We start from the raw sequence: 12,874 nt of genomic DNA on the forward strand, positions 1-12,874 counted from the left end.
CCAATCGTCTTTTTCATCAAAGGTTTTTATTTTGCCTGCTTAATTCTAGTTTATTTATATAGGCCTTGTTATGATTTGAAGAAGAGGAAACCTTTTCTTGTTTACAAAGGATTTCCCTTCCCAATATAAGAAGTGGTTAAGTTTCTACCACAGGAAAAAGACAGAGTTTTGGATTTGCGTGTGAGTTTCAAGATTTCGCAACAAATGGTTTGAATATCTAAATCTCGACCTATTGCAAACGGAAATACAAAGAATCACTTATGAAATAAAGAGGTAGAAAATATTTACATAAAAATTGCCTTCCTTTATTCTCAGCGATCCTTTTCTATCCTGGACAAATGTTATTCTGTCGTTGGCTGCTGTTGGTGCAATTTCTTTCTCCATGAACTATATATACTGTGTTAGTCCAAAACTCGTTGAAATGGAAGGTTAAAGGAGGGAGTTTTTAAAGCCACGAGGATGAAGTCCGTTTTAATTATAACATGTAAATGTTATTTAATTTTATTCACTTTTTGCTACACCAAAATAGCCTTGGTGGTTCTTTTTAGTATAATAGATGAAAAAAATGCAGTTTTACTTCAATTTCAAATTGTCTAAATCCATTGTTTTTTGATCAAATAGAATAAATTTTGAAGCGGCTCAGGTGTCTAGGCGTGTTTGCGTGTCTGGGGCCAGGGAGGCGGGACTGGCGACGCGTCCATGCGGCTATTTTGGTCGACGCCGGACGGTCGGTCGGGCCGGTGAGTCAGTCAGTCGAGTCGCCGAACGGGTCGACCACGGCAGCAGAGCTTCTCTAGAGTCATCTCACACCCAACAAACATGGCGTCCGCGTGGCTGCACGACTTGGAGAACGAGGTGCGCGCCCTGAGGGGTGTGTCCCGGCGAAGGGTGCAGGTGGCCAGGGACGACTTCGCCCTGTTCAGCAGCGAGCACAGGTCGGCGGCCAGCAGCACGGTCGCCCAGCTCGACACTTGGCTCGAGAACCAGATGACCTGTAGATCTTCCTCATACTTCAAAAAGGTTTGGTTCTTCACCTTTGACCCTATTGTGTGAAACGAATGCAAAATTATCACCAGAGGTGACGAGGAAAAAACATGCTTTTATTTTTTTTTTAATTTTAAATAATATGTTTAAATGAAGTAAATTTGGAATAACACACTAAGGGATCACGGCTTTCTAATCTTATATGCGCGACAACATTTTTTAGCATTTTTAAAAAACAAAATCACAATAAATTTTTGGAACGTTTCCAGAAAGCATAACTTTTAAAAATTTAGGTTATTGAAGTTTTTTTAATTTTACGAAATATTTTTTCCTTTCCGTAAACAGTAAAAAAATTATGAAAATAGCTGGGAATTAGTAATTTATGGTCAAGAAATATATTTTGGTTATTTAAAAACGGCATCATAACAAGTCCATTTTTAAAACCTTTCCTACCCTCAACTGGTATTTTTCGTCCTTGATCCTTCAGTTGTAGTTTATTTTAAGTAGCAAAGTCTATTGAGTGTGAAGGTTATGCGGAAAGTGTGGGATGCTTGTTATTTTTAAAGGTTCTTCGTACTCCATACGCGGATGTAGTCCAGGAAGAATTTGGCCTAATCTTTTGCGACGCAAACTTCAAACGAGACAGAAATTACCCAAGAATATTATTTCAAGTTGTTTGTTTTGTTTGGTGAAAAGTATCACCATCAAGGTTGGCTTGAGAGCAAATTTCCTCGTAATATGTGAAACGCCAACTCATCGATGTATATACAAATAACGTAAAATCAATTACTATAATTGCTTTACAGTTGCTTCATTATCTTTTGTCGCTCAATTGTTATTTAAAGCACAATATTTATAATATATGTGTAAATAAGCTAACATGTTAGAAATACTCACGTAAAGTACTGTCAATATTTAACCAATATTCATTTTAAAACAAGCAATAATTTTTTAAAATTTTCGTTTGATTAAAAAGCAAAAATTATGATGACAAGCATGAAATAAAATAATATTATCCCCACCTTTAACAAATCTTTAAAAAGTTAAGCGTTGTATTATACACATTGCCAAGGTCAATTTATTTAATAGTCATGAAACTTAAATTTACTAGACTTAGAGGTCTCAGCCAGCCGGCAAATTTAAGGTCATGTGGGCAGCCGCCAGCCACGCCAACCGCCGGTGAAAAAGGGTCAAAAATTAAAAAGTGCAGGAGGAAAAATGTCTTCCGGCCCGTCGGGCCATTAAGCACTATCAAACTTCACGCTTAAAATATTGTCAGCCGCGCCAGCCGCCGGTGAAAATGGTCAGCCGCCGCTGGGCGGAAAATTCGGCTAAGTAAGCTGGTCCCGCTGCCGCCACCTTAAATCTTGCTGCTGAGTGAGACCTCTAGCTAATCTTTATAACTCCTTGATATTTAAATAATTTAGAGCTTTTTATACTTTCAGCGTTTCAACACAATGAATTTAAATAAATCAATCAATAAACCAGAGTTGAATGCTAACTTTGTCATATTTCCTTGAGGAAATTAATGACATAAATTAAGCCTATTGGAAAGCCCAAGCAGGAATTTCCTACACACAACATATCATTTTCTTATCTTTTAAATGAATGAATAATACACCCCATATATTGATAGCAAATATTTTGATGATTAAGATTGCGGAGACTAAAGTTTGGAGATTCTTCACCAATCCGCCAAACCAAATAAAAATGCGCAAAAATTCCCGCAGACCAAAAAAGGCCGAGAAATCAGTCATTTCGGCCCACGCTGTCTGGCAAATAAAATGCGAAAAGCAGAAGCAAACCGCGCAGATTCAGCGCCCCTGTCGCGCGGAAAGGACACCATTTAGATCGCCAAAAACAGGAAGGCCCACAATTCAACGAAACTATCCTTTCGTCGGTTGAAGTATGTGAGGATTAGATATTTGTTATTTATTTTGACGTATGAGGAATATAGCTGCGAAAATTGCGATACCATGACCCGTCACACTGCCGGAAAAAGGGGGGAAAGATAAAAATTTTAGCGTATCGTAATCCTTATCAATAGCGCTTTTTGGGTGACAAATAAATTTAAATATTTTTCCTTGTCTTATTGCTTTTAAAGCCGCTTTCTTTGGAAAGGTCATTAAGTTCATTAAATGACAGAGATGTTGTTATCATAATCAGCATAATCATTAAAATTGATTAATTTTAATGAATTGAGCTTCGTCTTATTTCCCATGTTTTTAATCTTAATTTCCTTGTACACTATATAAAAGCATTAACGTTCGTCTTATTCAAAGAGAGCTTATCAGATTAAAAATACATATATAATTTATTTAAAAACACGAACGGTGTACAATATACAAAATAAATATATAGCGTGTATCTTCTTAAATGTTGCTGATTTCTCTGAGAGATATTTCATTAGTTTTTGATTTCGAAATAATGATTCATACTTGATATTCCTTTATACTTTGAAGGAGAATTAAATCTTTTAGAGTTATTTATTGTCACAGTGCCTCAATGCCGCATGAAGCGATTGGTGAGATAGCCAATATGAACAAATTTGTAGCAGCATTGCTGGAAGAATTTGATAAATTTCTAATTTTTAACAGTAGTAAAAAATCGATGCCCTTACTCTTTTCGCGATATATTTGTAAAAACACGTACTCGAGGATTGGACCCCTAAATAATTTACATAAGGACAAATTTTTAATTTATTTAAAATGTACACAAAATGTTAAATTCTATACTTCCAAGAATGATTTTAACCAAACTTATATCAATTAAGAAAAATTGACACTTGCAGAAAATTTAAATTTGGCATGACCTGTCATGAGGCTATTTTACGGACCCTTCTGTAAAGGTGAGTTCTTAGAAACATATCGAGAGAAAGAGAGAGAGAGAGAGAGAGAGAGAGAGAGAGAGAGAGAGAGAGAGAGAGAGAGAGAGAGAGAGAGAGAGAGAGAGAGAGAGAGAGAGAGAGAGAGAGAGAGAGAGAGAGAGAGAGAGAGAGAGAGAGAGAGAGAGAGAGAGAGAGAGAGAGAGAGAGAGAGAGGAGAACAGGAGAGAGATAGGAATGCATCCGCTTCTGATTCATTTCCCTCTCTCTTTTGCACTGTCTTTTTTCCCGTCACGGTTTTCCTCCTCGCATCGCGTCGGCGCGGCGCATAAAGGTTTTACGGGCTGACGTCAGATCGGTGCGCGTGTTTCGCACCAAACAGCTTGACTAGACCGCCGTTCGCTGTTCAGTCGTGGGTCGGCTGGCGGTGCCATCGGCAGGACGCATTCGAATCACTCAGAATGCGTGTGTCGGCCGCCGCGTCCACCAACTGCATCGACGCCGGCGGCGCCGCCGAACGCGTCGAGCGGCACCTCGTCCACTCGTGCGGTTGCAACAGAGCGGTCAGTTCGATTTTTTATTTTTTTTTTGTGATTCTCGCAGCTCCCTGCCAGTTTGGCAAATTATTGCTGTTTGTTTTGATGCTTGAACAGATTTTGTTTGAATTCATTTGTGCTGTTTTTCACTCTCGCATTCGTTGATGGTATTGATTCGTTTCAATGTAATTATATATTGAAAGAGTGACACACAGCGCGGCGCTTCTGTGAAAATATGCTGCTGAGTTTCCCTGTTCGATGGCAAGCGCCTTTTTCCTCGTTCCGATTCTTGGATTTGCTCGCTTTGGAAAAGATATAATTACCTCTCAATTTTGATAATGTGGCATTTCTGGCGAATGCTGCGTTTGTGTCACCGGCACTTCGGATACGTTGTCAAAAGGTCTGCTAATATTAATTTTCCTCGCAGTCCCTTGGCCGGAGCTTTTTTTGCAAAAGCGTTGGCTTTGATTACTAGTCGTTTCGGTTAAACATAATCGATTCCAGGTAAAAAAATGACACAAAAACACGATTATTCCAGCTTTTGTCAACCTCGTTGGTAAAATACATCAAAGCAGTGAAATCAAATTACAACTTTCAATTGGGGCGATCGCAATTTTGTTCTTATCAAGCCACCAACTCAGTTTTTTCAATCTTTTGTCGAAATATATTTTATTCGCAAGTTGCACGATTTTTGGTAACATTCAGCATACCTGCCATTAATGGCGTTTAAACTTTCCTTTTGCAGCAATGCCACGCGCCTACTGCAAAAAACAATGACTCATTCTAGACTGAATGATCTTTAGATCTCACAGATTCATTAACATTCTACGTATACTGCTATAATATTATGAATTAAATCGTGACGCGTTCGTGATACAATGCATAAATCATTATAATTGATCAGATTTAAGCAGAAGCCAGTTTGTGCTGTCATCAATGACAATTACAATTGGATTTTTAAAGTAAAAGCGGACTTCGTGAGAATATTTTTAATTAATTAAGTGGTTAAAAAATTAAATCGCAACGAAGGCGTGGTAGAGGTCATTCACAAGCGGAATTTTCTCCGTGAAAATACAAAAATACAATTTCCTTTCCTCGAAATTTCGTCAACACGTCGTGTTTGCCCATAACGGGCACGACTGTGGAATGTGAGCTCAGCGCGTGAAACATTTGGATGAATTAGGAGGAAACCCGCGAATTAGCGTCTGTCCCGCGGCCTGGAGAGAGAGAGAGAGAAACCACCACACACGGCCGCAGCCGCCAGGCTGGCTGATGTTGGTTTTCCCACCAAATCGCTTTACTTCATCATGATCCGTATGGCAACAAACGTGTAGAAATTCCCCAGCTGACAGACCACTCGGACCCTACTATAAGTAAAAGGAAACTTGCGGGCAGAAAATTCATTGATATTTTTCAACTTCATTTTAAAACTTGCACTTCCAACCGCAATTTAATGTACTCAACGATTTTGATTAGTTGAAACAAATTTTCCTTGAAAGTAATGAGAACACGTATTTAGGAATGAGCAGCAGACTGAGACTTTTTCCTCGTTGCCTAAAATTGCGTTCTGCCGCCGTGCTGCTTGAGAAATTAGGATTTTGAAATCTACTGCGTTCTTCGTAAAGTGCTCGCCGCGGTCAATCGTGCGTCAAATCGTTTACAACGCACTTTGCTCACGCGGAAACGCTGGCAGAAAAGGCGCGACCCGTTGTCTTAGGTCAGGTCCGGCATTTATGCAATCCGCCCTTCGCGCGCGTCACGCGGGTTTAGTCCCCGCGTCGAACGAATCTGAACTATATTTCGTTTTCAAGGAAGCTTCGAGTGACTGAATATTCATACAGTTTGATCTAAAATTAGGCCGCGTTAGCTTTTTCCTTCGGCGCTTTCCTCAAAGAGTTCAACGTCGCGCACGGCTGCTCGGCGCAGAAAGAGATGCGATAATTGCGGCGACGAGCGTGCAGAATTGTGCCAATGTCAAATGGCAGGTCCTGCTGACTGTTGACCGGTGCCTTTTCTTGGCGGTTACGTTGCCAATCCCTCTTTGGCTGCAATTCCGATTGACACATCGAGGAAAATATGTTTGTGTGTGCAGCGGTTTATCGCACGCATCGATCGCGTCCAAGAGGGAAAAAGCGAGCATTTTCCTCCTGCACTACCTCCCTGCAGATGCTGCTTCTTTTGCTGTTCGCTAATTGCCAGAACGTCTACCAGGAAAGTGCTGAAGGATAATATTTAGAGAAGCGGCAGGAGACGCGACGTGCACGCATCGTAAATTGGACTCATTCGAGCGATCCATTTCTCTTTTAGGAAAATATTTGCGTGTGTTCCTTAACTCTTTAATTTTTTATCTCTCCTTACTTTGAATTGAGATTCGTTTAAAAACTCTAAAAAGTAACTTCCCACGAAGGAGGAAACAGCAGAGAAATAAGGATAAATAAAATAGAAGCACGAAAAGTACTCGTTTTGCTACTGATTATCATAACTTGAATGGGATGCTAATTAATTTGAATAAATTTACCCCATATATGCTGGTTGAATGTCACAGTACTGGAATTAATTTGTGGCTTAGCGAAATCCGATTAAGCGTTTGAATTCAAGCACTTCGCAATATGTTGATTCAAAATTAATTTCAACTCGCAAACAGTTGAGATGCCATTTCCCGATTTAGTGCGCGGCACATCTTTGGATTGTGCTGGATCAATAGAGCAAACACAATATAATGTATGTATATATAGCAGAATCAGTTTTCCTCGTCGGTTTTCCTCGTTGTCCCGGCAGCTCGAGCTCTCCAGGGCAAAATGTAGGAAAACTCTGACTTTCCGCCCACTTTTCCGCGTACGGCTTCCATTTCCCGGCGAAGTAATACAGGAATGTTCTCGATTCTGCGCTTTTATCAGCCACTCCTTCGTGAACGCGTAATTTTGAGAAATCATTTATTAAAATCTAAATTAATTTCGCATAAAAGCAAGTGCCTATTGAAACACACGTTTGATGCTGCTCCTTTTATTCATTTCCAACTACTTCTCTCTTTTGATGATGCATTCACCTTTCGGCTATTTATTTTCCTTTCATCCTATATGTACGCATTTTTTATTATTACAATGATAAAAATTCCTGAGGCTGTGCGTCTCCATCACAACGAAATATCTTCCTTATTGCTCTGAAAAGATGATTTCATATGTCTATTAAGAATATATTAGCGTTTCAAACCAGTTGGTTTTTTCTCGTCCATCGACTGCAAAAAAATAGTCGGTTGTTTGTTTCCTAGGCTGTCACAAACACATTTTAAATTTCTCTTTGCCGGATGAATAAATTTAGTAGGGTGCGGGAACGGCTATAACATGATAAAAATCTATCATTGCAATATTCAATTTTAAAATTTTCTGCGTAAAACTACTACGTGAACGGAAAAATTGAAAATTTAAATTTGTGTCTTGGGTTGTTGCAGTGGCGAAGTGGCGGGTCTCAGTGTGTGTTTAGCGATGACGACGAGGACGATGACAATAACAAGGCGACCATCTCTTCCAAGAAGCTGGACGAGACGACCGGTGTGCGCCAACTGCGCGAGAGGAACCAGAAACTCGAAACCATCATTAACGACGTAGATATTTCCTCGCTTGACGGCTCTCTGGGCATTAACGCGCAAATTCCCATGCTCCGCAGGTGATGGAGGTGAACAAACGCTGGCAGAAGCACCACTCTGAGCGCGAGGTGTACCTGCAGAAGCTGCAAAACACCATCTCCGAGCTGCAGCAGAGGGAAATCCAATCTGCTGTCAAGGAAAACGCTGCTGCCTCGGTACGCAGCTCAGATTCCATTGTAATTGACCCTGCGATCAGAAAAAGATTTTTTCAGTTTAATAATTACAAAAATTCGAGCTTCAAAATATTTTCAAGATTTCTTATTTAGCATACGCTAGAATTTATTATCTACAACTCTTTCGTTTTTCTCCAGAAGCAGGGCTTGACTGTTACCCCCGAGAGACTGGCTCAAATTGAGGCGGAAAACGCTCAGCTGAGTCTTGAGCTCGAGTCCGCTCACCGAAAGGCCCAAGCCATGGAAAAAGAGCACAAAGAACACGTCCAGCTTCTCAACATTCAGGTACTTAAAATTTTGCGTGCTCGCTAGTATTTTAGAATTTTTGCAACTGCGGCCGTGTTTCGTCAGCTTGTCCATTCAGTAAAATTATATATAAATCAATCAATTACAAGCAAAAGTTGGCTAACAGAGCTAGCAAAATAATACAAAAACGATTAATTCCAGATGTTATCTCTGAGCCACACATGTGACTAACTAAATAACAAATTTTAAAGAGTATATTTTATAAACATTATTAAATTTCCCCTATGTATTCGCAATCTCTGTTAAAATTTAGCATGGTTTTGTAACCAATGAATCTAAGGAAAGTAGAAACCAGGAAATGACGTCGCGCCTAACCAATTGTTGGGATTAATTATTGCTTTTTAAATTGTTCCATGAGAGTAGCGTTGGCAATAATTTGAAACCAACAAGTAACCCAACAATCATGAATCTAGGTTCTAGGTCTATCCTGCGGTCTTTCTACTATGTAATCAATATCTTTCCCTTCCCAAAAGTTGATCCTTTTTTGAGAGTTTAGGTCTGATGAAAGCCAATGTTATGAATTTTCTACAGAAAAAGATGGTTGCTTTGTGTGATACAATTTTCTTTCCTCGTCAGGTTCGTTCATACCGAGATGATTGGGAGGCTGAAAGGAGAGAGAAAGAACAGGCTCTTATTGATAAAGCTACTCTAGAAGAGAGATGCCGGAATCTCGAAGAAAAACTGCTTTGTGAAAAGCAGAAGGTATTTATTGTTTCAATATTTAAAAAGTGATCTTAAGAACCGGAAGAGCAATTTTTTATTTATTGTTCCGTATTTCTTTTCAATTCAATTCGTTAATTTCTCATAAACAAATCATTTCACGTCAAAATTTTTAATAAACCCATAACTTGAAATTATTATTTCTACCTCGTCCTCAAATATCGGCCGAGAATAAAAAATTCTGATTGAGGTTTCAGTTTTATTAAAATATATCTCCAATAAAAGGAAAACGAGGAAACCTCAACAACTATTCTGGGAATTTCAGTCCGATATAAGATATATTTTTTATTTGAGCTTCCTACACACAACCTTGGTCGGAGTTAGACGCATTAGTTATGTAAAACCGTGGCTTTTGCGGTTTGTTTTCGTGTATTTCGATAAAACTGCTTTCCACGCGCGAGCGCGGTTTCCGTCCGAAAGCGAGCTAGCGTACTAACAGAAATCGTGCCCGAATTTCAGACTGCTCCGGTGGAGAAATCGGTGATGAACATTGCGCCGTGCGGCTGCCCCCAGGAGGCGGTGCCGGCGTGCCGGCGCGGCCCCAACTGCCCCCATGCTTCCAAGAACCAAGGCAGCAGCAGCGGCAGTACGTTCCGCTCGTCGGTGCACCTGCCGTGCCTTCCGGCCAACCGGGCGAGTAGGCGCCGCGCCACCCTCGAGAGCTCGCAGTCGATCGGCTCGAGTCGCACCTCTAGTCCTTCCGCCTCCGTCTCCACTGAGTCGGGCATCGTCACCATCGGCTTCGACGACGGCCTCGCCTCCGTCACCAGCTTCACCTATCCCCCGGACACGCCCTTCTCCGTGTCCAGCAAGTCACTAGAGGTGCGTGTCAAATAATCACGGTGGACGCGGGTGGCGCCTCGTTTTTCCTCGTTTGGTATTCCCCGCCGAGCCCATTAACCATATATGGAAAAAATTCACAGAAAACCGTCATTTACGAAACACTTCATTGTCCTCATAAGAATGACGAATATATATAGCGCCCTGTGCTCAGCTAAGAAGATATAAAATTTAAAATTAATTTACAAAGTTCGTAAACATGTGATATGTGTGATCAATTGTGTTTTTATTATCTGTCTTTGTGCCTCACAATCAGCCAAGCGAAATAGTAACATCATTTATTTTTCTTAAAGTACAACGATGGTATGCAGGAAGAGGTGAGAGAGAGCTTATATTCCAATTTTAATTAAATTTTGAAAATAGTTTAATCCATAGTTAAATTTAGCGTTCTTTGAGGTTCAGTAGTGCGGCGCGTGATATATCGCCATGTGATTGATCGTTGTAGCTTTATTTCGCTAGTACTGTTCGCCCTTGCGTTTAAATCTATTTAATGTATTTAAATTTATTTGACCCGATCAAGAATAAACAAGAATAATCTTTTAGAGAAAATATCTTTCGCTTTAAATCTGAATTTAAAATGTGGAATCATTGTTATAGGCAAATTTACTGCTAACTTGTTCTGATTTTTTCATTATTGATTGGGCAAGCATAAATAAAAGTGATAATAAAATTCTTTATAAATATCATGGCACACTTCAAGCACTCTTTCTTTCATTTCAGCCGGCACGCAGAGAATTGTAAAAGCGTTGTTTGGTACCATGTAAATTATATATTTGTACTTTTCAAATAATGATCAATAATTTTGAAAAAAAAAGAAAGGAAAAACTAATCCCCTCTTAAAATTCTTAAAGGCCCACTAAGTTGAACTATTGTCGGTACTATTTGAAGTTTGTAAACGCTTTTGTTGGCTTTTTAACTGTCGGTAATCGCGAATATAAATTAGTTAGCAGTGAGCTTTGACCTTGACCTATATAGGGCATTGAATTTTCAGTTATTTCAAATAGGCTCGGCGAGAGAAATCCAAAGCACACACCTTATTTATGAAATTGCACCACGGAGAGATGTGTTACTAAATTCTCAATACTTTTTAAATTGTCTCGTAAAAATGAATACATATTATGTCGAAACATTTAACTACACAATCTGCTGACTGATTTCTGGTGTAGATAATATCGTTGAGTTTACTTGACATCGTACCAATTTAATCTTCTGACCCGTGACATTCCACCAAATTCATATAAAATTAGCAAATGATGTACTGCCTAATTTGCTATCTAAACTTTCGAATAATATTTTTAAAACTCCTTTAATTTATCAATTCATATCTGATCTGACAAAATGAGCCACTTGTATAACAATTTCAAGAATAAAATACCCTAATGATTTTGAGCTTGAAAGGCTCGTGCTAAGTAATTAGATATATTTTTATTGAACTAGTGGGGTCTACATTTAGCAAAATTGAAAAAATATTCGTTTCCCATTTATTTTCTGACATGTTATATATTCAATCCTTAGTCACTTTAGATTTTTAACTGCAGAGTGGATTTTAATATCTGTGTGAAGAAAAAACATTGTGATATCGAGAATGCTCGAGAGCAGATTATATATAAATTCATCTTTTGAAGATTGTTAGCGATTACTTTTGATTGAACCAGACTCCTTCTTTTGTGAAATAAAACCGAGGACACGACGTGCTCTTACATTTATTAGCTTGGAAAGGATAGAGGTTGTATTTTAGCAAGCTAGAGGTGTTTGTATTTCAATCTCACTGCATGTGACACCACCCAAGCGTATTTTATTTCACACAAGTTTTCCTCGTCTTTCTCCGCAGATCCCTTTGCATTCCTCCGACGTCGAGTCTGAGGACTGGAGCGGAAACGCAACCGAGGAGGGCGTCTTGACGCAGACAAGTGAGCAGGTGATCTGCCCGCGGTGCCAGCGAGTCTTCCCTCCAGACCAGCACCTTGACTTCCTCGACCACTTTGACCACTGCCCTGACCAGCCTCACTACAATTCCATCTTCAAATGAGCCGAATTTCACAGATTTCTATTATTATGTACGTTTAATTTAACAAATGCAGTGTTTTTCACTTAAAGTGTTGTGCGCGCTCTTGATGTTATATACAAGTTGTGAATTCTATTTGTAAATAATATGTCATTATTGTATGAATTTGTAAGTGTGATCCTACACTGATGTGTTGATTAGATAAATAATCATATCTCAAATGGAAAATGTTCACATGTTGTTTTTTCATTTATGCACACCTAAATATACTCACAAGTTTTAAGTTAACTATATTATAGTTTTCGGCGAAATTATTGAAATCGTGTAGTATCCAACAAGATTAGATATATCTTAGGGTATCTTATTAATTGGACCAAGTTTGCGAGTTACAAGGCTCCGAGAAGTTTAAAAATTTGTATGGGATTTAACTAGGAAAATCGATATTAGAAGTCAGTTTTAATTAAAATCAAGGTGATAAGACTCTACTTGAAAAGACGAATCGTTTGGAAGGTAGGTCAATTTTGATTTTTCAGAAAAAATCCTTTAACTTTTACCGTGAAATCAGCTTATGGCTCATTAACCGTTTGAGATAAAATGTTGGCTCTCGGGTCATTATGTAGCTCCATTTTTGTCTTGAAAAATATCTAAAAAATTTTAGATTTTTTTTTTACTTTTTCAAACAATTTTTTTTCTTACATTTTTTGTTTATCAGGAAAAGCTATCAATTATGAGTTCTGTAATTTTTCTCAAATCACCGCTAAACGGAAAAGATAGGAATATAATTTAAAAATGTTTTGAGGGTAAGTAAAGCTTACTAAACAATTTCTTGTCGTCGCCTTAAAA

The 12,874-nt window shown here is 38.9% G+C and overlaps 1 protein-coding gene across 4 annotated transcripts; it reads left to right on the forward strand.

The window, feature by feature from the left end:
* Nucleotides 1-742: 742 nt before the first annotated feature.
* On the forward strand, nt 743-12,265 carry LOC135939854 (coiled-coil domain-containing protein 39-like). Of its 4 annotated transcripts, none has more exons than XM_065484442.1 (7): nt 743-1,020; nt 7,793-7,945; nt 8,008-8,163; nt 8,299-8,445; nt 9,043-9,168; nt 9,646-10,008; nt 11,858-12,265. In XM_065484442.1, exons 1-7 carry the CDS (start codon nt 820-822, stop codon nt 12,053-12,055), a joined length of 1,344 nt encoding a protein of 447 aa, XP_065340514.1. In that variant the 5' UTR covers nt 743-819; the 3' UTR covers nt 12,056-12,265. The 4 variants fall into 4 exon arrangements, with proteins under 4 accessions (XP_065340514.1, XP_065340515.1, XP_065340516.1 ...); XM_065484443.1 differs by having other exon boundaries at nt 744-1,020; nt 8,008-8,142; XM_065484444.1 differs by having other exon boundaries at nt 744-1,020; nt 8,008-8,142; nt 8,302-8,445.
* The last annotated feature ends 609 nt before the right edge of the window (nt 12,266-12,874 follow it).

The sequence above is a fragment of the Cloeon dipterum genome, chromosome 3 (genome assembly GCF_949628265.1).
Source record: "Cloeon dipterum chromosome 3, ieCloDipt1.1, whole genome shotgun sequence".
NCBI lineage: Eukaryota > Metazoa > Arthropoda > Insecta > Ephemeroptera > Baetidae > Cloeon > Cloeon dipterum.